General features: G+C 38.1%; 1 protein-coding gene and 1 long non-coding RNA gene across 2 annotated transcripts; one reads left to right on the top strand and one right to left on the bottom strand.

Annotated features, from left to right (window-relative positions):
* On the bottom strand, positions 1 to 27,037 carry upk3a (uroplakin 3A). The gene is made up of 6 exons (XM_062983589.1): positions 26,764 to 27,037; positions 15,270 to 15,425; positions 13,345 to 13,624; positions 2,581 to 2,663; positions 2,285 to 2,420; positions 1 to 294 (listed from the first exon to the last, which is right to left on the bottom strand). Exons 1-6 carry the CDS (start codon positions 26,819 to 26,821, stop codon positions 198 to 200), a joined length of 810 nt encoding a protein of 269 aa, XP_062839659.1. The 5' UTR covers positions 26,822 to 27,037; the 3' UTR covers positions 1 to 197.
* Positions 5,533 to 10,673, top strand: LOC134299756 (uncharacterized). Its single transcript, XR_010006999.1, has 2 exons — positions 5,533 to 10,214; positions 10,441 to 10,673. It is a non-coding gene; the product is annotated as an uncharacterized LOC134299756 (long non-coding RNA).

The raw sequence follows: 27,037 nt of genomic DNA, 5'->3' as shown, positions 1-27,037 counted from the left end.
TGAATGGAGATAGTTTTGTTTCATTATTCAAAATATGTCACAAGAAAGTAACAGAGAGCCAGGCAAGTTGCAATGGAAATACTTCTTAATGTGTTTTGTTCATTCTTCAGCTATCAACTCCTTAGTAGTATGCACATACACTAGCATTCTTCAATAAAACATAACCTTTCGGACACGATGACTGGCAAAGGATGCAGTTAGGTTTCTGGCTCAATAGTTTCTTGTGGTCGTGGGATATACTGATGAGTTGTTTGGGACACATATCTGGTTTCAGTGGCATTTTCTTCCGATATCCTGGGTGTGGGGAAGAAGCAACAGAAAGAAAGGCTAAGGGATGTGTACACCATTGAGTATTTTACTCAAAGCTGAAATAATGAACCAGCTTCACTGAAAATCACACTTGAAGAAAAAGAAGCCTAGTGGCTGTAAAAAATGTCAAGCATGCACAGTTGAAGCAATCTTCTTCCCAATATTGAACAAGAACTCTAATGCACATATTTGTAAAGCCATCTTGTGTATCCCAACTGACAATTATACTAGTGCCTTATGCCACACTTAATGTTGGAAATGACAACTTTCTTCAAGCCTTCTTTAGTAATGTTTATCTATTCTCCTGTTGCTTACTGTTTCCTGTATGTATGTTCTGGTATGCAGCTTCCTTTACTATATGGTTCCTGAGAAGTTATAGAGAGGGCTGCAGACTCCATGATCACTCCAGACAAACTACTGACAGACTATGTGACTACTACAGACTATTTCAGACCTCAGATCACACACTTGCTGTTTTGTTGTAAGAGATGTCCTGGCTGGATGACACAGAGAATTATATCAAACATACCTGAAACTGGACTGATAAGTTTTGTACCTGTGTATGCTGAACACATGAAGGTTGTGAATAAACCAAATACAGTAGAGTCTCGCTTATCCAAGCCTCACTTATCCAAGTTTCTGGATTATCCAAGCGATTTTTGTAGTCAATGTTTTCAATATATCATGATATTTTGGTGCTAAATTCGTAAATACAGTAATTACAACATAACATTACTGCGTATTGAACTACTTTTTCTACCAAATTTGTTGTCTAACATGATGATTTGGTGCTTAATTTGTAAAATCATAAACTAATTTGATGTTTAATAGGCTTTTCCTTAATTCCTCCTTTTTATACAAGATATTTGCTTATCCAAGCTTCTGCCGGCCTGTTTAGCTTGGATAAGTGAGACTCTACTCTATGTCATTTTTTTTTATCAAAGTCTCTTGAGTGCATGATATAAAACAAGTCATTTTATAGGAGAGTATATATATTTTGGGCACTGAAAAACACATCTGAATCATTGCTGGTTTTTTATGCATTGGCAAATCTCCGTTTTCCTAACAGATCAGAGATAGCAGGTTATTCAGTCTAACAACTGAAATCAATGCCTTGTATAATTAGATCTGATCAAATACCATAAGAGAAGATTCTACTCTAAAGGGTTTTTGGCTCTTCTCTGAAAGGTCATGCTTTTCTAAAAAGTTATTATCTCCAAAAGGTTATATGTGTATGTGTTTTATTTTATTGTACAGTAGAGTCTCACTTATCCAACATTCTGGATTATCCAACACATTTTTGTAGTCAATGTTTTCAAAACATCATGATATTTTGGTGCTAAATTCGTAAATACAGTAATTACTACATAGCATTACTGCATATTGAACTACTTTTTCTGTCAAATTTGTTGTCTAACATGATGTTTTGGTGCTTAATTTGTAAAATCATAACCTAATTTGATGTTTAATAAGCTTTTCCTTAATCTCTCCTTATTATCCAACATATTCGCTTATCCAACGTTCTGCCTGCCCGTTTATGTTGGATAAGCGAGACTCTACTGTATTGTATTTTATATTGTGTTCACTTTTACGTTTGTTTTTAGGCACGTTGTGCCATCTGTAAGCCACCCCAAGTCCCTTTGGGGAGATGGTGGTGGGATATAAAAATAAAGTTATTATATTTTTCCAAAAGGCTATTTTTCCAAAAGGTAATGTCTTCTTTGAGAAGCATAGAAAATGAATGACTATGTGGCTACTAGAAGAAAAAAATGGATGAATGTTCCATAGCCTCACATTTCAGAGTGGATCAATTATGTAAAATATTATTGTTGCAGATCGGCCCTCTTCCATAGCCTCTGCTTGCATAATATTTACTATCTAATTAAAGGTTTGATAAAGAAAATAAGCAATTTTTATCATAAAGTGTTTGTTGATACTTAGTACTGTAGGGACAAAGATGACAGAATCAACTCACATGACAGCAGCCAGAAGCACGGCAACAAGAAATCCACCCACTACGACAAACATTAGCACACTCAGGATGGAGGTGATAACTATCATTCCACCACTCCTCCGACCTGGCCAGGTATCAATGGTAGAGGGCTGCATCACTAGGGAAAGGGAAAGAAACTTGGGTTTTATGTGCGTTCCAGCTATTTTAGTGGCACAAGGATCATAGAACTGCAAGTGGATTCCTTTCTGAAGTGGAGGACACAGGGCAGAGCATGGACTGGGAAAAAGCTACAAATGTGGCCACTCTAAGGTACTTACATTTTCTGGTTTTGATGGGGTGAGACCAAAGAGTTTGATCTTTTACAACACCTGTTGCTTGGTCAACAAGGACATATTTAAATCTGGAAGAAAAAGGTAGAGTTAACAAGTCAAGAGTATGGCAAGACTAAGATTTCCAGGCCTAAACATGACACTTAAGGAAAGTCTGAATGATGATATGGAGGCAGATCCTATTATGTCGTTAAACATGACATAGTTATATAATCACAGTTACTCAAAAAATAAATTTAAAAAAGTTTCACAAATGAAAAAATATTTCTCATTTTTCACTGCATTTTCCAGCTCTGTTTAATACACTTACAAACATGGCTTTTTAGCAACACATGGGAATTGGGGTTTAAACAAAGAAAAATTACAATGGAGTGTTACCGTATATACTCGAGTAAAAGCCGACCCGAATATAAGCCTAGGCACCTAATTTTACCACAAAAAAACTGGGAAAACATTGACTCCAGTATAAGCCAAGGGTGGTAAATTTCAGAAATAAAAATAGATACAGTAGAGTCTCACTTATCCAACATAAACGGACCGGCAGAACGTTGGATAAGTGAATATGTTGGATAATAAGGAGAGATTAAGAAAAAGCCTATTAAACATCAAAATAGGTTATGATTTTGCAAATTAAGCACTAAAACATCATGTTATACAACAAATTGGACAGAAAAAGTAGTTCATTACACATTAATGCTATGTAGTAATTACTGTATTTACGAATTTAGCACCAAAATATCACAATGCATTGAAAACATTGACTACAAAAATGTGTTGGATAATCCAGAACGTTGGATAGGTGAGTGTTGGATAAGTGAGACTTTACTGTACCAATAAAATTACATTACTTGAGGCATCAGTAGGTTAAATGTTTTTGAATATTTATATAAAGCTCAAATTTAAGATAAGACTGTCCAACTCTGATCAAATCATTCTTTTCATCTTCTTCAATGTAAATGTGCTTATGTATCCTTTTAATAGTAATAGAGTAAAATAATACATATAATAATAATAATAATAAAATACAAGAAAATAATATATGTAATAATAAATAGAGTAAAATAATAAATGCAATAATAATAATAGTAATAATAATAGAGTAAAATAAATGTAATAGTAGCAACAATAATAGAGAAAAACAATAAATGTAATAATACCAATAATAATAGAGACAAATAATAAATGTACCATATATTCTTGATGATAAGCTGACCCACATATAAGCCAACCAGGACCCTCACCCAAGTATAAGCCGAAGGGAGGCTTCTTCGGTCTTTAAAAAAGGGCTGAAAAACTAGGCTTATACTCGAGTATATACAGTATGTGGTTTCCACGCTGTATGGCCATGTTCTAGCAATATTTTCTTCTGATGTTTCACCTTCATCTGCGGCTGCTAGAACATGACCATACAGTCCAGAAACCACACAACACTCTAGAGATTCTGGCCGTAAAAGCCTTCAACAAAATTTACAATTGTTCTTTTTTTGCCGTTAATGAGGAGCTACCAAGACTGAACACTTTCTCCTGGAATCTTCCCTCACTACTAAATTATTAAAAAAAATTGTGTCAGGAGCGACTTGAGAAACTGCAAGTCGCTTCTGGAGTGAGAGAATTGGCTGTCTGCAAGGACATTGCCCAGGGGACGCCTGGATGTTTTGATGTTTTACCATCCTTGTGGGAGGCTTCTCTCATGTCCCCACATGGAGCTGGAGCTGCTAAAGGGAGCTCATCCACACTCTCGCCGGGTGGGATTCGAACCTGGCAGCTTGCAGATCAGCAGCCCAACCTTCAAGTCACAAGGCTATAACCCACTACTCTACCGAGGGCTCCTACTACTAAAATAACAAATATAATCAGTAATACTACCAGTAATAATTATATTGATGATTATAGACCATCAAGGCAAAAGAGAACAACAGGACAATTCTGTATATGAATGTCTGTACAGAAGCTAGCCTTGCTGAGTGTAATGGCATTTACAACTTTAAAAGGCTAACAAATGGTTTCATCAGGATTCTTTGGAAAGGAGAAAAATCAGAGAGAAAGAGGTGGACTGGAAGGACTAAAAGATGTTAGCTGTAGCTAGGAATCAAGGTGTAAGAAAACAGGAAACCAAGAAAGAAAGATAGGACAGATATAGCTGGAAGGAGAAAGTGTATGAGAGTAAAGGGACTAAGAATATGACAGCAAATAGTGAGCAGTGAAAACGGGCAACAGCACAAAGTTTATTTTTATTTTCAAAAGAGCTCTATCTCCTTAAGATTCTGCCTTTCATCCTACTGCCTATAGGAGAAAATACAAAATGTGAAATCCACATTTAGGCCTTGATAACTGCCAACATCAACTATGCTGGCTCAAGCTGCTTGGAGTTCTACAACATCTGGAGGAAAACACAATTCCCGTTCCTATGCTATGATAATCTGTTTGAATCTTAACAACTTATTTTGCTTTTGTGCCATTATTATTGTTATTGTTGTTATTATTATTATTATTATTATTATTATTATTATTATTATTATTATTATTATCTGCATTTCTATACTGCTTTTCTCACCCCTGGGGGGACTCAAAGCAGTTTACAACATAGTGAATGGCAAAATTCAATGCCTTACATATATAAAAAAATATATATCACATATCTAAATCAAAAACATACAAACTGTAGAATACAAGCCATATTTTGAATACAAGTTAAGAGCAGTGTATATATAGTTTTATTAAGATTTTAACTGCAGTGCTATCTAGATGTGGCTGTTGCAAGTCCAAAGAACATAACATTAATTCTATTATTTATTATTATTTATTTAATACATTTATATCCCACCCTTCTCACCCCGAAGGGGACTCAGAGCGGCTTACAAAGTAAATTTACATACAATATTATATTATTGTGGAGCCCCTGTGGCAAAGTGTGTTAAAGCGATGAGCTGCTGAACTTGCAGACTGAAAAGTCCCAGGTTCAAATCCCAGGAGCGGAGTGAGTACCCACTGTTAGCTCCAGCTTCTGCCAACCTAGCAGTTCGAAAACATGCCAATGTGAGTAGATCAATAGGTACCGCTCCGGCGGGAAGGTAACAGTGCTCCATGTAGTCATGCCGGCCACATGACCTTGGAGGTGTCTATGGACAACGCCGGCTCTTCGGCTTAGAAATGGAGATGAGCACCAACGCCCAGAGTCAGACATGACTGGAGTTAACACTCTAAATGGGTTCCTGAGTCAACTCAAACACAAATGACCTCCTATATATACAATTGAAAATGAATCAGTTCAGTAAATAATATATCTGGCAAATTAATATACTGTTTAAATTCACAGTAATATCGAACACCATCAAATGGATTGTCCCATATACATAGAAATGCAGTCGGCGTTAAATTCACAGTAATAACAAGCAGCCTCAAATGGATAGTCCAATATACATTGAAGTGCAATCGGCGTTGTATATTCTATTGCCGAGAAGAGTAAGTTCGCCACGACCGGTTTCGGCCCTGCATCAGGCCTTCCTCTGGTGGTCTGAAAATAGTTACGTACACTAACATAAGTAACAAAATATATCCATAAAACATCATCCATTGCCTAATACTAACATGGTTCCAAACTTAACACTTGTTCTCTTTAGAGATACATGTCATTTACATTATGAAATGTATATCAAAGACACCAATAGTTACATACACAAAATATAAGTAACTACCTATCCATTGAGTAATAACTATAAACAACATTACAATATACTTACATAGTTCCAAATTTAACACTTGTTCTCCTTAGAGATACCTGTTTTTTACAGTGGAATCTAGGTCAAAGGAACAAGGAGTGGCCATAAGCATTAAAGAGTTACAAACATCCAAAAATTTGTTTTTAAACAAATTGTATATTTCTAAAACAGTATATACTCACGGGATACTCTGCTGTGTGTTAGGTTCTAATTGCGAGTATGAAAAGCATCAAGGGGTTGCCTCAATTTAAAGGGGAAGATGTTAAAGAAACAGAAAGGTTTATATGAAGATATAGAAGAAATACCACCAGATGGTGCTATGAGTACCCTTATTGTATTGGGTGTATTCAATTAGGGATTTATAGTATGCTAAGGTTCTATATATAACAACTGTATGAATTTTGTTCATTTAAGCCCTGTGGATGTTCTGTCCGTAATCTGAAAATCCAATATGTTTCCCTTTGCAAAAGTTTATTATTGAAGTCCATATGTTTGGATTGTGATACTACTTCTAGTATGTGGTATTTGAATGATTCAGGACTATGCTGTAGATCACAGAAATGTTTGTACAGTATGGATTCTCTGACATGATTTCGTATTTTGCTCCTGTGCTCTATAATTCTGCTCTTAACTTCTCGACGAGTCTGCCCCACATATGATAAATTACAATCACAAATTATCATGTAAATAACCCCTTTGGTTGTACAGGTGGCAAAATGGGGAAATTTAAATTCGAATGATAGATGTTGGTGTGTCAAGATTTTGGTCTCTATCAATTGGCTGCATACTGAACAATGATGGCAGCGATAGTTGCCCACCAGATTAGATTTTACAGTCCGGGGCCTATTGGTTATGTTTGAATGTACCAATATATCCCCAATATTCCTTGTTCTTTTATATGCTACCAAAGGGGGTCTATCACATCCAGGGATGTCTCTTATTAAGTTCCAGTACTTTTTAACAGTTTTGATGGCTAGATTGGACAAACTTGTAAGTGTGAGTGGCCATATCAATCTGTCTACTCCTGGTCTAATTTTGTCCTCTAGGAGTTTAGATCTAGGAATACTGGCAACCTTCGAGTAGGCTGATTGTATTATGGACTCTGGGTAACCTCGATTTCTGAACCTGCTTTTTGTCTCTTCCATTTCCTGATTGAAGTCCTGTAGGGTAGAGGAGTTGCGTTTAATCCTGAGCATCTGTGTAAAGGGTAAATTATTTTTTAATGCCCAATGATGGTAACTGTTGTAATGTAACAAGGAGTTTCTATCAGTGGTTTTTCGGTGGTTACTCACTTTCAATCGATCATTTTCCTTTGTAACCACGACATCTAGAAAAATCAAGGATGTAGAACTGATGTTTCCTGTAAATTTAATTTTGAGGTGAATTGTATTGATCCAGGATAATAACGTTACTGCCTCCTGATGTGAATTAACAATGATAAAGATATCATCAATAAATCTACAATATTTGATAATGCCGTCCGCTACAGGGTTCTTTGTGTGATTCAAGATAGTTTCATTCTCCAAATTATCCATGAATAAATTGGCTATCGCTGGCGCGACAGGACTGCCCATGGCTACACCTTGTATTTGGAAATAGTATTTTTCATCAAACTTGAAGTAATTTTTTTCAAGAATAATATCAAGAAGATCCAACAAAAAAAAGGTGGGAGGGTGGTGATTAGGCCTCCTGTTCAAGGTTGATTCACATATATATCGTGCCTCCTCTAACGGAATATTGGTATACAGTGATATTACATCTACAGACATCAGGACTGCATCTGTTGGGATCACCAAGGATTCAATAATGTTAATAAAATGTTTTGTATCTCTAACATAGGAAGAAGTCTGTTTCACAAAAGGTTGTAAATAGTGGTCCACAAATTTAGCTAGTGGTTCTAAGACTGAGCCCGATCCGGATACAATAGGACGGCCAGGTACCGGTCTAATGTTTTTATGTATTTTGGGTAGAGTATATAGTACAGGGATTCTGGGCCATGGTGTATGTAGAAATTTATATACATCCTCTGATATATATCCAAGTGCCAGCCCTTCCAATGTCACCGTTCTTATAATTGACTGGATATGGTGTGTAGGGTCCCGTTCTATATTGAGATAATGTTCTCTTACAGATAATTGTCTATGGATCTCATCCATATAATCAGTGCGGTTCATTAATACTATGGCTCCACCTTTATCAGCTGGCTTCCAAACCAGATCTTTGTCATTAGCTAAATTGTGAAGGATGTGCCATTCCTTACTGGAAAAATTTGTACTGTATGATCTTTTTTGCTTTATAATTGTACAACATAATTCTTCAGATACTGTCTTCTCAAAAACTCTGAGGCCAATATGGTCAGTCGTGGGAAAAAAATTACTCCGTGGTTTGAAAGTGGAGGTAATAGGGTTTATTTTGGTTCCAAAATGATGTCTTAATCTAATGGTGCGAAATAACCTAGCTAATTCTATTCGCATCCTAAATGGATTATACTTAGGTTTAGGGACAAATGATAGACCTTTGTTGACAACCTCCCTCTCTTGAGGGGTTAGAACTCTTCTAGATAAATTCACGACTAGGTCTTCCGTTTGGCATTTGGAGCCTCTTGAAAAAAACGATTGGGTCTATTCCTAGTACGCCCCGTACGTCTGGGTACCCGAATGTTATCACTCCTAGTAGAGGCCATGCTACGTCCTGAACTGTCTGACATGGATTCTGTGTCTTCTTCAGAAGTATATTCACTAAACCTTACTTGTTTTTTAGAATATTGGCGTTTAGAGTATAGCCACTGGTAAACTCTGTTATTGTTGTAATCATTTTCATCCCGCTCAAACTTTTTAAGTTTGAAAGATCTAAGTTGTTGGGAAAATTCTTTAAGTTTACATGTGAGGGTGTCCAAATCAGTTTTAAACTGGTCCTCAGAGTTGAGTCTCTCCAATATAACCTGAGTTTGGGTTCTTACATTGGCAATTTCATCATTGGAGCGTGCAATAAGTAAGAGCATCAAATCCTGCGAGCACTTATTGAGAATTGCCACCCATTTTTGATTAAAGGATTCATCATCATGAAACATTCCTGGGGGTTTAAAAATCCGTAATCCCCTAGGAATTCTGTTAGCTCTGATATATTCTGCCAATGTTGAAGCATGTAAATCTAATCTAATCTCTCTGCGTTTCAGTTTTTCATACTCCCTTATGCCTGTTGCCGTGTTGGGGTTACCAGAAGTAGATACATGATAATTTACATGATAATTTGTGATTGTAATTTATCATATGTGGGGCAGACTCGTCGAGAAGTTAAGAGCAGAATTATAGAGCACAGGAGCAAAATACGAAATCATGTCAGAGAATCCATACTGTACAAACATTTCTGTGATCTACAGCATAGTCCTGAATCATTCAAATACCACATACTAGAAGTAGTATCACAATCCAAACATATGGACTTCAATAATAAACTTTTGCAAAGGGAAACATATTGGATTTTCAGATTACGGACAGAACATCCACAGGGCTTAAATGAACAAAATTCATACAGTTGTTATATATAGAACCTTAGCATACTATAAATCCCTAATTGAATACACCCAATACAATAAGGGTACTCATAGCACCATCTGGTGGTATTTCTTCTATATCTTCATATAAACCTTTCTGTTTCTTTAACATCTTCCCCTTTAAATTGAGGCAACCCCTTGATGCTTTTCATACTCGCAATTAGAACCTAACACACAGCAGAGTATCCCGTGAGTATATACTGTTTTAGAAATATACAATTTGTTTAAAAACAAATTTTTGGATGTTTGTAACTCTTTAATGCTTATGGCCACTCCTTGTTCCTTTGACCTAGATTCCACTGTAAAAAACAGGTATCTCTAAGGAGAACAAGTGTTAAATTTGGAACTATGTAAGTATATTGTAATGTTGTTTATAGTTATTACTCAATGGATAGGTAGTTACTTATATTTTGTGTATGTAACTATTGGTGTCTTTGATATACATTTCATAATGTAAATGACATGTATCTCTAAAGAGAACAAGTGTTAAGTTTGGAACCATGTTAGTATTAGGCAATGGATGATGTTTTATGGATATATTTTGTTACTTATGTTAGTGTACGTAACTATTTTCAGACCACCAGAGGAAGGCCTGATGCAGGGCCGAAACCGGTCGTGGCGAACTTACTCTTCTCGGCAATAGAATATACAACGCCGATTGCACTTCAATGTATATTGGACTATCCATTTGAGGCTGCTTGTTATTACTGTGAATTTAACGCCGACTGCATTTCTATGTATATGGGACAATCCATTTGATGGTGTTCGATATTACTGTGAATTTAAACAGTATATTAATTTGCCAGATATATTATTTACTGAACTGATTCATTTTCAATTGTATATATAGGAGGTCATTTGTGTTTGAGATGACTGGAGTTAACGTCAGGGGAAACCTTTACCTTTTATTATATTATTAGCATAGCACAATACTGGCAATAAATTACCATATTGTACTATATCTATATTTTGTAATATTATTAATAATATTACATGTAATATGTAATATATAATTAATATTATATTGGATTATTAGTATTATATTGTATTAAAAATAATATTATTAGTATTATATGCATATACAATATATTATATTATATATTATTGTAAATTATATTGTATATATGTATATATGCATGTGTGTATACACACACACGCACACACACATATATATACATACATATATATATATATATATATATATATATATATATATATATTTAGCAAAGCATTCTAGGAATGGATGGCCAGCCCTTTATGCTACAGTAGAGTCTCACTTATCCAACACTCGCTTATCCAATGTTCTGGATTATCCAATGCATTTTTGTAGTCAATGTTTTCAGTACATCGTGATATTTTGGTGCTAAATTTGTAAATACAGTAATTACTACATAGCATTACTGTGTATTGAACTACTTTTTCTGTCAAATTTGTTGTATAACATGTTTTGGGGCTTAATTTGTAAAATCATAACCTAATTTGATGTTTAATAGGCTTTTCCTTAATCTCTCCTTATTATCCAACATATTTGCTTATCCAACATTCTGCCGGCCTGTTTATGTTGGATAAGTGAGACTCTACTGTACTTCTACTCCAGTACAAAAAAAACTGTGTTTTTCCTCACTGTTCTGGAGCTTGACAGTGGTTTCTTAGTAATCCAAGGAATTTATTTTGAAAATCTCTTGTAGATTAGCAAACTCTATATGTGAAGCATAACTCCAAAGTGACATGGCTAAGAATGTTTCTTGCTACATAGAGTGGAGAAACCTTATTTTAGTGTTTTGTTTTATATTATTTTTGGGAAGAGTCAGGATGGCTTCTTTACAAATGCAGATAAAATAGACCTGTAAGGAGACGGAGCAGAAGAAAGGAAGGAGAATGCTTAAGCAATATCTCTGATCAACTCTTTTCTTCCCTACAACCATGCCTAGGGATCCAGGACTTCTTTGGGCAGAAGCAGAAGTCAACAGGTTGCAGGGGAAAAGAAGGAGGCAGCCTTTAGGTCTTACTTTTTGTCATGGAAATTCCAAACAGCCCTAAATGTTGAGAAATGGTTGGAGCTGTACTTCAACAATGTTTCGAAAGCCAAATGATACTAAAACTCAACAAAATATAGATTTACAAAGTCATGGAAATAACTGTAGAAAAATCCTCTTAATTGCCTTAGAAAATAAAGTAAGCAGGTTTTAACATGTTACTGGAAATAACAGGAATCTGAGGCCCTTTTTCTCTTACCAAAATGTGAATTTAACATCTTGCACTACCACCAACTGACATTAAGTAAAGGTAAAGGTTTCCCCTGACGTTAAGTCCAGTCATGTCTGACTCTGGGGGTTGGTGCTCATCTCCATTTCTAAGCTGAAGAGCCGGCGTTGTCCGTAGACACCTCCAAGGTCATGTGGCCGGCAAGACTGCATGGAACGCAGTTACCTTACACATTACACATATAAGGCAAACATTCAATGCCTTTTAACATAGAACAAAGACAAACGCAGGCTCCGAGCTGGCCTCGAACTCATGACCTCTTGGTCAGAGTGATTTGTTGCAGTTGGCTGCAGCTGGCTGCTCACCAGCCTTCGCCACAGCCGGGTTCCTTCAGGCTTCGTTCTTTTAATTGCCGTCTTCCTCTGGACACCTTCCAGCTCAGAGTCGTTATTATTATTATTATTATTATTATTATTATTATTATTAGGTTTCTGTGAACCATGAAAATAAACAAAACGTGAAGCTACAAGGCCATTAAATGCTAATCAAGGCGACTAATTGCAACAGACAAGAGTTTTTTCTCCCACCCTGGACATGATTCCACAGGGATATTAATTCAGATCACCTCCCAATCCAATGTTATCTTAATTGAATCTGGTGCACTTTATCTATTTCTGAATTTGCTACTCATAATGTGCACTTTGCTTATCCACTTTGGCAACCTCATTGGTTTTAATTCAATGTTTTAATACTGCGTTTCTGTTTTGTTTTTTTCTTCTTCCGGTTATTGTGTATGTATTATTACTGGTTTTTGTTCTGTATTTTGATGTTTCGTATTTTGTTATTGTTTTGTATCTGATTTTGCTGTAAGCCGCCCCGAGTCCCCTTCGGGGGAGATGGAGGCGGGATATAAACTTATTATTATTATTATTACCTTTCCGCCGGGGTGGTACCTATTGATCTACTCACATTTGCATGTTTTCGAACTGCTAGGTTGGCAGAAGCTAGAGCTAACAGTGGGCGCTCACTCCGCTCCCCGGGTTTGAACCTGGGACCTTTCGGTCTGCAAGTTCAGCAGCTCGGTGCTTTAACACACTGAGCCACCTGATTTCACATGGATAATGACCTTTGACATATATCTAATTCTAAACAAGTTTATTCTTGTGTCACTACTACATTGGAGGATGCCTTATGCATATATATATGTACACATTGATATCTTCTCATAGCTGCATTTGAACCACTATCATGGAAGGTGTTCAAAGAATTTCAAACCTGTAGGCTGTGTCTTCAGAAAGAGGAGGATTGCAGTCTTCTAGGTTATTTGGGTCATACAGACAATGTGTATCATCACCAACTCTGATCAAGTACTGGGCCAGGACATCAGACACTTTGGTTGCATCAGCAGCATCAGATAATTTGGGAAGAGATGCACAGTTCGGAACATTAATTGCAACCGCTTTGTAAGACCCATTTTGTCCTCCATTGGTTTCTTGGAAAGTAGCGTTAAGAGCTTTATTACTATTGTCTGTTATATAAAGTCTTGAAGGTCTTGCTGCAACAGAAATTGACATAACATGTTCACATGAGTGTTCAGCTTGAATCAGTATGAAATGCTTATTGCTAGACAAGAAGTATTTACCAAGTTTGTAGACAGCTACACACCCATTGCATTGGTTGGGTGATCAAAAACTATCTCCGGTAAAGCTGGGTTACTAATGGTGCAATATCGAAGAGATAAGCAAACACTATTCAATGTTCAAAACATAAAAAGAGGTATGTATATTAGAGCATCATGCAAAGGCCACAGAAATAGCCAGGCCTCTCTGAGTACAGAACTATCTTCTTTCTATGTCAAAAAGATAAGCAAATAGTATAAAGGTTCAAAACATAAAATGCAATATGTAATTTAGAGCATCATGTACATACAATATTCACCTGAGAGTTAACAACAATAATGAAAATAATTACAGTCAACTGTTGTAATACACAGTAGTACAGTAGAGTCTCACTTATCCAACATAAACGGGCCGGCAGAATGTTGGATAAGTGAGTATGTTGGATAATAAGGAGAGATTAAGAAAAAGCCATTAAACATCAAAATAGGTTATGATTTTACAAATTAAGCACCAAAACATCATGTTATACAACAAATTTGACAGAAAAAGTAGTTCATTACACATTAATACTATGTAGTAATTACTGTATTTACGAATTTAGCACCAAAATATCATGATATATTGAAAACATTGACTACAAAAATGCATTGGATAATCCAGAACGTTGGATAAGTGAGTGTTGGATAAGTGAAACTCTACTGTATATTCCTGACTGTAATGTTTAAAAGAAACTGTAATCATCAAGGCTTAAATGTGGACTAGAGTCAAAACAAATCAAGTAGTCTCCACTATTTAAACTATATTGTATGTACATGATGCTCTCCTTCTATCTTATATTTGGAAACCTTGTGCGAATGTGGACCATCGCTTTTTAAACCTAGATTCCTGGCTGTTATGAGGAAAAGCATGGTTGTTTATCATTCATATGACTAATGCTTCCACACATCATCATAGCAGGACAAAAATGGAACTGGCGGTGGGTGGAAACAAGAGATAATCATCATGACCACAAGCCTGTTTACCAGCAATATTTCAAAGTACTCAGTGCATTTTTTAAAAATTCAACTGGATGACAATTAATCTGGGGAAAAGAGTTCTGACTTCTCAGAGAAATCTTATACACTGCAGGATATTAAGCAACCCATTTCCACAAAAGTATTTATGAGGAATTACAGGTATTCCACAATATTCTAAATCTAACACGTTTGCAAGAAATAGGTTGTTTTTGAAAAATTGTCAGTTTTATTTACAAAAATGAAGCCTACGTAAGTGCAACAGATTTGTCAGTTAAGAAAAATCTATGTATGGCATTTGGTTGAAATTTGGAGACATGTTTACAACTCCCTGTGATATTGATGTGAAATGCCCACCTTCTGAAATAAAATGTGTAAACATGCCCTACCTACCAGACTGAGTCTTGAATAAGCAAATGTAGCATGTTCTTTGGACTTAAGCTTGGAAAAGCATGTTTGTGTCATCAATTTACACATCTCTGAGCCTCTGACAATATGATTATATACCATATGGAACACTACACAGTGAAGAAAGATATATTAGGTAATGGGAAGAGCAGCTACTCACCAGAGTCAACCGTGACATACAGGTAGATTTCATAGGATGCGCCTTTGGACATCAAGTAATCAAAAACACAGAACGGTTTCTCTAAAACAATTGTTGACAGGGTGGGGTTGTTTGTGGCAAATTTTGGGTTTGCAATTTGTGGTCTGTAAGTTTGAGCTATTGGAGAAAAAGCAGAGATCTTTATTATAACAAGAGAGACTCGTCCAGCTAAGTGATATGAAGGTACAGTGTTCCCTCACTACTTCGTGGTTCACTTTTCGCGGATTCGCTGTTTTGCGGTTTTTCAATAAACTCTAAAAGGCTATTATAAATCATAAAAAATTACAATTTACAGCCTAAGGAAGGGAGGAAGGAGAAGCCAAAGGGAGAGAACAACAGGAGGAGAAGGAGGCTATTTATCAACACACGATTGGTTGATAAAGACTTAAAATAATGTATAACTCCTAAAATAATGTATAAATATTAAAATAAATATAGTGTCCCTACTTTGCGGATTTTCACTTATTGCAGATGGTCCTGGAACCTAACCCCAGCAACAAGTGAGGAAACACTGTATACTCTTAATTTACAGAGACAAAATTGATGTCGAGCCACAACCTTCCTCCCTGTGGAAAATTATGATCTGCCGGAAGACCAGGAGAGGACCTGCAGAAGAACCAGCTCCAGGGGCTACATTGTATCCAACACTTTTTATCTCTTGTGAAACTATCCCCCAATAAAAAATATCCTTTTAACCTATACTTGCCCCTGTATCCTTCCTGATTAGCTTTTTTCCTTTCTGTTCACCACTGCGGCAGGCTTCTGCCTTTACAAACTCCATCATCCCATATGTTGTGTTGTTACGGGCTTGTCCCTGTTGTGAGCCGCCCCGAGTCCCTTCAGGAAGATAGGGCGGGATATAAAAATAAAGTTTATTTATTTATTATTTATCCCTGAACTTGGGCTTCCTGACCCCATAATTCGTGGCTGAGGTTCCATGCCTAAACAAGCGCCCCCCCCCCCCCCCATAAAGCCCCTTACATGCGTCCCCAACCTCTGGGTCAACCCCAAACACTGAAGTCCCAGGCAATTGCTGCCCCCGGGATCCGCTGGTCGGCAGATACCAGGATCCTTAATATTTTTGCGTTTTATAATTTTATATATGTAACTTTTTGGAGTATGAAGCCACCTTGATAACCTTTCCCTGACACACCGTGACCCAAATTTCCTTTTGTGTCCTCTGGGTCATCAGTTCAACAATGGACTGAAACAACCAGCATCTCCAGGATCAATAGAACTGGCTGAGCAAGGGATTACTGCACCTTATTTATTTATTTATTTATTTACAGTATTTATATTCCGCCCTTTCTCACCCCGAAGGGGACTCAGGGCGGATCACATATACACACATAGGGCAAACATTCAATGCCCATAAACACATCAAACCGAGACAGACAGACGCAGAGGCAATTTAACCTTCTCCTGACGGGATGTTCGATTCTGGCCACAGGGGGGAGCAGCTGCTTCATCATCCACTCTGACGGCACCCTCATTTCAACGTCGTAAATTAGTTAAACTTGCCTCCCCACTTTTATAAGTGGTACCTTATTTCCTACTTGATAGATGCAACTATCTTTCGGGTTGCTAGGTCAGCAACGAGCAGGGGCTATTTTTAATTTTTAATTGATGAGTGCTCACCCTGCCACGGGCTGGCCTTGAACTCATGACCTCATGGTCAGAGTGATTTATTGCAGCAGGCTGCTCAACAGCCTGCGCCACAGCCCGGCACCTTGAATTGGGCCAACCCTCTCTTGTGACAGTCACATGGACAAAGGACTCACAATCACCCGGTATCATTCCTGGAATTTGGGGAAGCTCTGCTGCTGTTCCTCCTGATTGCCATACCCCTTTCCCAAGGATGGATCATCGAATCCTATCACCCTGGACAATATACTGAGATGGAACACAATGGACACTAACTCCATGAGCACTAAACGTACTTGTTGAGGACTCACAGTGTCGCACCTCAGGCTAGTTTCACCTTGCTATATACACCAGGCTGCACACAGGTTGAAGTCTTTTGTAGTTAATTAGGAAATAGAAAATAAATAGTTCTTTAAAAGCAAAAGTAAAGTTCCAAAAGATTGTTACAAAACAAGGATTTAAAGAAAAATCCAAGAAATCATAAGGAATGTGTTGTTGAAGGCTTTCATGGCCGGGATCACAGGGTTGTTGTATGTCTATGCTATAGATGTGGGCGAAACGTCAGGAGAGAATACTTCTAGAACATGGCCACACAGCCCGAAAGACATACAACAACCCCAATCATAAGGAATAAACAAGGTCCCATTAGAGCATGACAAAGTCCCATGAACATGAACATATGAAGGCTGCAAGATAATCCAGGAAAATGAGAGCTTGCTTCTTGGCTTGAGTGAGAAGTTGCTTTGACAAAGGTTTGTCTCCCAACACACTTTTTTTAATACCCTTTGCAAAGCATGAAAGCATTTCTTTGGCCTCTGACCTCCTTCTTGTTTGCTATTCTCACACTCCTTCAAACACAATTCCAAATGGCCAGCTCGATCTAAAGATTCCGTTTCATCAAGGCCAGCCAGCTTGTTAGTGTCAATCTGCTTGCTATCAGACTGAGAAATGTCCTCCTTTTCTGAGTCAATTTGCACCTTGCTAGTTTCTGTATCCTCAACACCATTCCCTGCTGTGGGAAAGACTCCCTGTTTCTCATCTTTTAGAACAGGGACACTCTGAACCTGAATTCCATAATTCCCATCAGAGTCATTTTGAACCTGAATCCCATAATCCCCATCAGTGTCACTCTGAGGTTCCAGCTGAGTCACAACACAAAGGACAATTATAAAACCCATGAGATCCAGGAGACCAGTCAGTGCAAAGCTGGCCTCCGCTGGGTGGGCATACAAAAACAAAAGACTGTACTGTATAAAAATGTGTGTTTTATTCTTGCAAAACATGCCAGCTTCTTTGAGCAGATCATGGCTGGACAGAATAAATTCCTCGGTGGCTCCTTCTTGAACTGGTGAGGCTTCTTTGATTGAGGAACATCGGCTTTTAGCTTTTCATCTCACCAGGCATGAACTCTCGGTGGCTCGCTACCAAGTCTCGTTATCCACGCATTGGGTTTCGCTATCCAGGGTCCGGATCTTACTATTCGTGAACTGCTCTAAATTGCTCAATTTCAGAATGAGATGGAAGGGGAGCACGCGCAGCTTCTCCACAGAAAAACTTCACTGAATTGCTTCAAACTTTATGGGGGGCTCATGTTCTTAAGAGTGTTTGTAAAATAAAGGTAAAGAGTTCCCCTTGACATTAAGTCTAGTCAAGTCTGACTCAGGAGGTTGGTGCTCATCTCCATTTCTAATCCAAAGAGCCGACGTTATTCATAGATGCCTCCTAGGTCATGTGGCCAGCATGACTGCAAAGAGCGCTATTACCTTCCTGCCAAAGCAGCACCTATTGATCTACTCACATTTGCATGTTTTCGAACTGCTGGATTGGCAGAAGCTGAGGTTAACAACAGAAGCTCACCCTGTCACACGGATTCGAACCGCCAACCTTCTGGTCAGCAAGTTGTGCAGCTTAGCAGTTTAACCCACTGCGAGTATCAATACCTTCTGGGTAGTTTTAAATTTTATTTTAAAATCTCAATTTGTCTTGATTTTCTACTCCATTTTAAACAGATACATGGAAAAACAATGCCTCTCTCTCTCTCTCCAGATCAGCTGAAGCTCTATCTCATAACTCCAAAATGGTTCCTAAAAGTTTATTTCAAAAAATTAGTTTGATACTTAGTACAAGAACAAAATTAATAAAGAACCACCACTAATATTACTGACAATACTCCCTCCTCCTACTGCTATCCCTTTTTACACAATCCAGAAGTCAAAGCTCATCCCAAATTGCTTTTAACATTGTAAGCAATAATGTGAAGGTCTGTGAGAGACACAAAGAATTCTCTTGAAGATTTATTAAACATACATAGGGCAACTAGATGTAACTAAACACAAGATTCCTGTATTCTCAAGCAGCTGCTATAAAAGATAACTTTGCTAGGTGCTATTTCTATCAGCTTCTGTGACAGAAGTCACACCATAAGTAGTAAAGAAACAGCCCATGGGCATTCTAGAATGCATCCACCCACATGTTTGAAAAAAGAAAAAACCTTCCAAAAAGTAGAGAACAGAAGCAGAAGTTTCGAGGATATATCTACCACAAACCACCATTTACACAACCAAATTTATTTATTTATTTACATTACAGGGTGTTTGAAAAAGAACTCCCTAGTTTTAAGTATAAATACATTAAAACTAGGGAGTTCTTTTTCAAACACCCTGTATTTATATTCCACCCTTCTGTGACGACTCTAAGCTGCAAGAGCACAGGGAACCAGACACGGAGGCCAATAAACAATCTAATATCTTTATTAAGGAAATAAAAGAGTCAAACAAAAATAAGCAGAGTATAAAGTCCAGCAATAGTCCTTTTAGGAAAGGTCAAATATAGTCCAATACTATGTAGTTAGATGTCCAGTATTAGAGTTCAAAGTTTATAAATCCAATAACCGAAACACGCTCAAACTTCCAAGCAGTTTGAGTGGGGAAATGAGCAAGGTCTTTCAAGAGTACCAGGTTCAATGTTCGAGGCTAGGATAACAAGGCAAGGCAAAGTTATTCGTGGTGGAACTGAATCGCAGTCCAGACTTGACAGGGAGACGAGACGCAATGCCCGGTCTACTCGAGAGTAGCGCGCCGCAGGAACTTGAGGTGACTAGATTTCTCAACTGACACGGTGACACCGCAAAGGCCAGCCTGCACGCAGAACTTTTATGGGACTTCGAATCTCCCCTCAAACCAGGTGCCTGAACACTTTTTCCCAAGGGAAAGCCGACTGAAGACAACAACTTTCCAGATGCAAACCTCCCTGGAAACTCTCAAGGGAACTGGTTTAATTAGCATTTGCTTTCTCCGCTAATCGCGCGCTTTTCCTCCTATTCTCCTTCTCCGAGCAGAATGTTTCCCAAAACAATTTCCTATCAAAAGGAGCGCTCTCCGGGCAACCAGGCTCTGTTTCAAGGGCTTTTTCAATTAACTGTGGGCTAAAACTGTCAACAGGGGACATCTGGAAGGGAGCAGAATCTTGCTGAGTTGGCACAAACCCCATATCCTCTTCAGTCTGATCCATAATGGTGACGGGGTCATGACTCGAGGGTCCCTGAGACATCACACCTTCTCACCCTGAAGGGGACTCAGGGCGGATCACAATACACATATACGTGGCAAACATTCAATGCCATTTATATACAACACATACAGATAGAGGTAATTCAATATTCTTCCAACTTTGGCTTCAGGAAGTTGGAAGAATACTCGATTCCAGCCACAGGGGGAGCTGTCACTTCATCCGCTATGACATCGAGTCATTTTTGATCGTAACATTTCCTCCTTGCTCTTCGATTGCTGGCAGTTTTATGGTGTCAAATATTAAATTAACTTCCCCACTTAAGCAGTCCCTAATTTATCTACTCACAGCTGCAGCTGTTTTCGAACTGCTTAAGTGGACTGTAAGCGAGGGTATTAAATGGTTGGGTGCTCAATACGACTCGGGCTTCGAACTTGCCACCTTCCGGTCGGCAGAGATCTATTGCTGTGGGTGATTAACCAGCTGCACTACAGCCCAGCCCAGCTTCAGAAGCTAACAGTTTTATTGACTTTATAGTATCTGTTTTTACCCAGCAAAGAGCTGGAGACTGAAAGGTCCCAGGTTCAATCCCCGGGAGCGGCGTGAGCGGCCGCTGTTAGCTCCAGCTCCTGCCAACCTAGCAGTTCAAAAACATGCAAATGTGAGTAGATCAATAGGTACCGCTCCGGCGGGAAGGTAAGGGTGCTCCATGCAGTCATGCCGGCCACATGACCTTGGAGGTGTCTACAGACAATGCCGGCTCTTCGGCTTAGAAATGGAGATGAGCACCAACCCCCAGAGTCAGACATGACTGGACTTAACGTCAGGGGAAAACCTTTACCTTTACCTAAACCATGTTATACCATTTTCTGACTCAGTAGTGTCTCATCACTTACAATCTGGAAAGTGGTGCCTTATCTACATGCATTTCTGTGATTCTATGATATTACTAGGTATAATATTTTACTAGAACCTAGAAGTTAAAGAGGGTCCTAGCTACAAAATCTGCCTCTTCAAGGAAAAGTCATTTAACTCAGCAATGTCCCTGAAGTTATTTAAATAGCAATGTTTGATCTTGGATGTTAAGCAGGGTTAGTTCTGGTTAGTCCTTCAATGGGAGACTGCCAATTAGTCCCAGGTGCTGTAGGCCATATTTCAGAAGAAAGAATTAGTAAAACTGCCTCTGGCCATTCCTTAGCTTTTAAAAACCCTGCATAATTTATGGAGTTGCCATAAAATGTCAGGTGCCTTGAAGGTGTAAAATATACAGATGCAAAGAAAAGAGAGAGATCGATTTTACATAATTACAAAATACATATTGACCACTTCAAATATTCTCATTATTAATTGCTCCCAATGTTTATCACAATATAATTAGAACAGCCACATCTATATTGGTTTATTTTTCCAGTGCCTGTGTAAAAGACAGTTTGGTAATCAGAACACTTTCTTATTTATAGCCACTGCCCCCAACTAACTAAGTTGCACCCCTGAACTTGATAGAATTCACCAGATCAGAAGGTTTTTGAATAACCTTAATAGTCATGAACCAAATGTAATAGTGAAAATTGCACACTGTAAAGTAGGGAAATCATTTTCTCATCAAACCCCTTCCAAATAACTGTTAAAGACACAGAGTTTTGGTCAGCATAGATGAGAAGACACTTGCTAAACCAAGACGCCATAACCAACGAGTAGCAACTTATGCTACTAATAAACCTTCAAGGCAGTAATATACAGCGGCCCCTTGTTATCTGCTGTTGTTTAGTTCTAGGACCTCCGGTGGATCCCAAAATATGTGGGTGCACAATTTCCATTATATACAGTAGCAGAGTGAAATGGCAAAATCAAATCTTGCTTTTTTGGGAATATTTTAAAACATGTTTTAAGTCTTGAATTGTTGAATCTATGGATACAGAACCCATAGATAGAGAGGCCCAACTATGATCAGAGTTATGGTGTTAGAAGTCACTAGCACTTACTATGATAGTGGCTACAAAACTTGCAAAAAAGATGGTCCATTTTAGGGGGAAGGAGGAAAACCACTTCCCCCATTTTTGTTAGTTATTCCCCCTCTCTATTCCCATTTCATAAATAAGGGTTCTTTCTATGAAAACGACATGGGTGGGAGGAATGATCAACCTAGAGCAGGGGTCCTCAAACTTTTAAAGCAGAGGGCCGGTCCACAATCCTTCAGACTGTGGAGGGGACGAATTATCATTTGAAAAAAAAAAAACAAGTTCCTATGCACACTGCACATGTCTTATTTGTAGCGCAAAACAACAACAACAATGAAAGAACAATACAATATTTAAAAATGAAAACAATTGTAACCAACATAAACCTATCAGGATTTCAATGGGAAATGTGGACCTGCTTCTGGCCAATGAGATAGTTAAGTTAATTAGGATTGTTGTTGTGTCATTTCAGACTTTGGGTGAGCCTAAGTCTAAAATTGGAGCCTCCGGTGGCTCAGTGTGTTAAAGCGATGAGCTGTTGAACGTGTGGAGTGAAAAGTCCCAGGTTCAAACCCGGGGAGCAGAGTGAGTGCCCGCTGTTAGCTCCAGCTTCTGTCAACCTAGCAGTTTGAAAACATGCAAATGTGAGTAGATCAATAGGTACTGCTCTGGCAGGAAAATAACGGCGTTCCATGGAGTCATACTGGCCACATGACCTTGGAGGTGTCTATGGACAACGCCGGCTCTTTGGCTTAGAAATGAAGATGAGCACCAACCCCCAGAGTTGGACATGACTGGACTTAATGTCAGGGGAAACCTTTACCTTTACCTTTTAAGTCTAAAATTATTTATTTATTCATTTACTACATTTATTTATTACATTTATATCCCGCCCTTCTCACCCCGAAAGGGACTCAGAGCAGCTGTATGTACATACAATATATTATATTATTAACATATCACATTAGCATTATATATTACTACTAGCTGTGCCCGGCCACGCGTTGCTGTGGCGAAGTCTGGTGGTATGGGAAATAAAGTATTGAGGAATTGGTGGTAGTTAAGGTCAAGGGTAAAGGTTTTCCCCAGAGATTAAGTCCAGTCGTGTCTGACTCTGGGGGTTGGTGCTCATCTCCATTTCTAAGCCGAAGAGCCGGCGTTGTCTGTAGACTCCTCCAAGGTCATGTGGGATGACTACATGGAGCGGCGTTACCTTCCCGCCGGAGCAGTACCTATTGATGCACTCACATTTGCATGTTTTCGAACTTCTGGGTTGGCAGAAGCTGGGGCTAACAGTGGGGGCTCTCTCCGCTCCCCCAATTCAAACCTGTGGCCTTTCGGTCCAGAAGTTCAACAGCTCAGCGCTTTAACACGCTACGCCATCAGGGGATATTATTTCCTAAAGGTTGTGAATATACAATATTTCTGATTGGTTTTTCTTTGTTGGAGGCAAGTATGAATGCTGCAATTAGGAAAAATGATTAGGATGTAATGGCCTTGCAGCTTTAAAGCCTGGCTGTTTCCTCCCTGAGTGAATTTTTTGTTGGGAGGTGTTAGCTGGCCCTGATTGTTTCCTGTCTTGAATTCCCTTGTTTTCAGAGTGGTGTTGTTTGCGATATTTTATGTGCTTCTACTGTCTGTTGCCATGAGAAAACAGGATTTGCCAGACTTTGATGATGGGAATACTTTGTTGGGAGGTGTTAGCTGGCCCTGATTGTTTCCTGTCTGGAATTCCCTTGTTTTCAGAGTGGTGTTGTTTGCGATATTTTATGTGATTCTACTGTCTGTGGCCCTGAGAAAACAGGATTTGCCAGACTTTGATAATGGGAATACTTTGTTGAGAGGTGTTAGCTGGCCCTGATTGTTTCCTGTGTAGAGTTCCCCTGTTTATTTACTGTCCTGGTTTTAGAGATTATATTGTTCTGCATTATTCTATCCCAGTAATTATTTCATATTAAAGAAGAATCTCACTTATCCAACATTCGCTTATACAATGTTCTGGATTATCCAACGCAGTCTGCCTTTTCATAATCAATGTTTTTGTAGTCAGTGTTTTAAATTCATTGTGATATTTTAGTGGTAAATTTGTAAATACAGTACAGTAGAGTCTCACTTATCCAACATAAACGGGCCGGCAGAACGTTGGATAAGCGAATATGTTGGATAATGAGAGATTAAGGATAACCCTATTAAACATCAAATTAAGTTATGATTTTACAAATTAAGCACCAAAACATCATGTTATACAACAAATTTGTCAGAAAAAGTAGTTCAGTACACAGTAATGCTATATAGTAATTACTGTATTTATGAATTTAGCACCAAAATATCACGATATATTGAAAGCATTGACTACAAAAATCCGTTGGATAATCCAGAACGTTGGATAAGTGAGTGTTGGATAAGTGAGACTCTACTGTAAATACTACATAGCATTACTGCACATGGAACTACTTTTTCTGTCAAATTTGTTGTATAATATGATGTTTTGGTGCTTAATTTGTATAACGGTTACCTAATTTGATGTTTAATTGGCTTTTCCTGAATCCCTTCTTATTATCCAACATATTCACTTATCCTGCCGGCCTGTTTACGTTGGATAAGTGAGACTCTACTGTATATTTCTAATCTTGTATTATCTGCTCAGAACTGGATTATATGAGGTTCCTTCTTCACAGCTGTATAAAATGCACACTGAAGTGGATTATATGGCAGTGTGGAGTCAAGATAATCCAGTGCAAAGCAGATAATATAAGATTATAAATGGGTTATATAGCTGTGTGGAAGGGCCTTGAGTCTACACTGCCATATAATCCAGTGCAAATTAGATAATCTGTGGAAGAAGTCTAAGTGAGGCCTACATCCACCTGTCCCCTAACTGAAACCTGGCTGTCCCTTGGTTGCTAGGCAACCAAGTGGGCAGAGATTAGCCCTCTAAACTGGCAGCAATTGGATAAAAAAAATTATTGCTCTCCCTCTAATTAGGACTTTATTTTTCTTTTCTTTTTGTTGTATCAACCTAGAGGCGTGGATGATGGGTTGTGTTGTCAAATTTTGAGGTTGGGGGGCCTGTACTTTTGTTGTTTTGTGAATTGCCGTGATGCCATCACTCTTTTATATATATAGATATTGAACTATACCACTATACTGTAATATTATATGTAATATATAACATGTAATTAATATTATTATATGGCATTATTATTAGTATTATATTGTATAACATTATAATATTATTATCAATATTATATGTATATACAATATATTATATTATTTAAAATGATATAAAAACATTGTATTATAAAACTGAGGGCAGGGGCCAGGTAAATGACCTTGGAGGGCCGCATCCGGCCCCTGGGCCTTAGTTTGGGGACCCCTGACCTAGAGTGTATTCACATTGTAGAATTAATGCAATGGAACAACTTTCACTGTTATGGCTCAGTGCTATGGAATCATGGGAGTCGTAGTTTTACAAGATCTTTAGCCTTCTCTGCCAGAGAATGCTAGAACCTCACCAAACTCCCAGAATTCTGTAGCATTGAGCTACAGCAGTGATGCCAATCTGCATTAATTATTCAGTGTAGATGCACCCCAAGTCTGTGTTCTTGGAATATATACAGTAGAGTCTCACTTATCCAATGTAAACGGGCCAGCAGAACATTGGATAAGCGAATATGTTGGATAATAAGGAGAGATTAAGGAAAAGCCTATTAAACATTAAATTAGGTTATGATTTTACAAATTAAGCACCAAAACATCATGTTATACAACAAATTTGACAGAAAAAGCAGTTCAATATGCAGTAATGTTAGGTTGTAATTACTGTATTTATGAATTTAGCACCAAAATATCATGATATATTGGAAACATTGACTACAAAAATGGCTTGGATAATCCAGAAGTTTGAATAAGCGAGGCTTGGATAAGTGAGAGACTACTGTATTTGGTTTATTCACAACCTTCATGTGTTCAGCATACACAGGTACAAAACTTATCAGTCCAGTTTCAGATAGCAAGTGTTGGATAAGTGAGACTCTACTGGAGTAAATATTGCCACAGGAGGTGGAAAGAATGCACCTGTTAGTTCTGTGGCTGGAAGGGAATTTGCCACTTCCAGGCATATTTATATGAAGCTATACTCTTAAAACACACACATTTGGCTTTGCACCAAAGAAATGTCATTTCTGAAGTTATTTGTTTCAATGTCCATTTTAAATTCCAGAAAAGACAGGGGTTTCACACAGAAGAGCAGTTTTCAAGACCCTTCTTTTCAAAAGACCGTTAAAACAATTGTGTAGTAAAGTGGTAGTAGGAAATGGCAAACAAATTAACAAGCAATGGCTTACCCACACATAGATGGCATAAACAGCAAAAACTTAGTACAATCCAAGGACCTTCCATCATCAGGCAAAATGGGAAGCCCCTCCTGAAGCTCTCATGAAGTCCAGCATGCTAGGTTTGCAGTTATCACCTTTCACTCCCACCTAATCCTAGCTTCTACAGTATTTGCTTCATTCCCTAACCCTCTGATTAACTACTGATATTTCACTCCCTTTTCAAATCTGCTTGCAGGGGACCTTTCTTCTTCCTTATCATCTGTATCTAATTTGTTGAGTGGAG

This window comes from Anolis carolinensis, chromosome 5, assembly GCF_035594765.1.
Source record: "Anolis carolinensis isolate JA03-04 chromosome 5, rAnoCar3.1.pri, whole genome shotgun sequence".
NCBI classification, from domain to species: Eukaryota; Metazoa; Chordata; class Lepidosauria; order Squamata; family Dactyloidae; genus Anolis; species Anolis carolinensis.
This window is presented reverse-complemented; position numbering and strand designations above follow the sequence as displayed.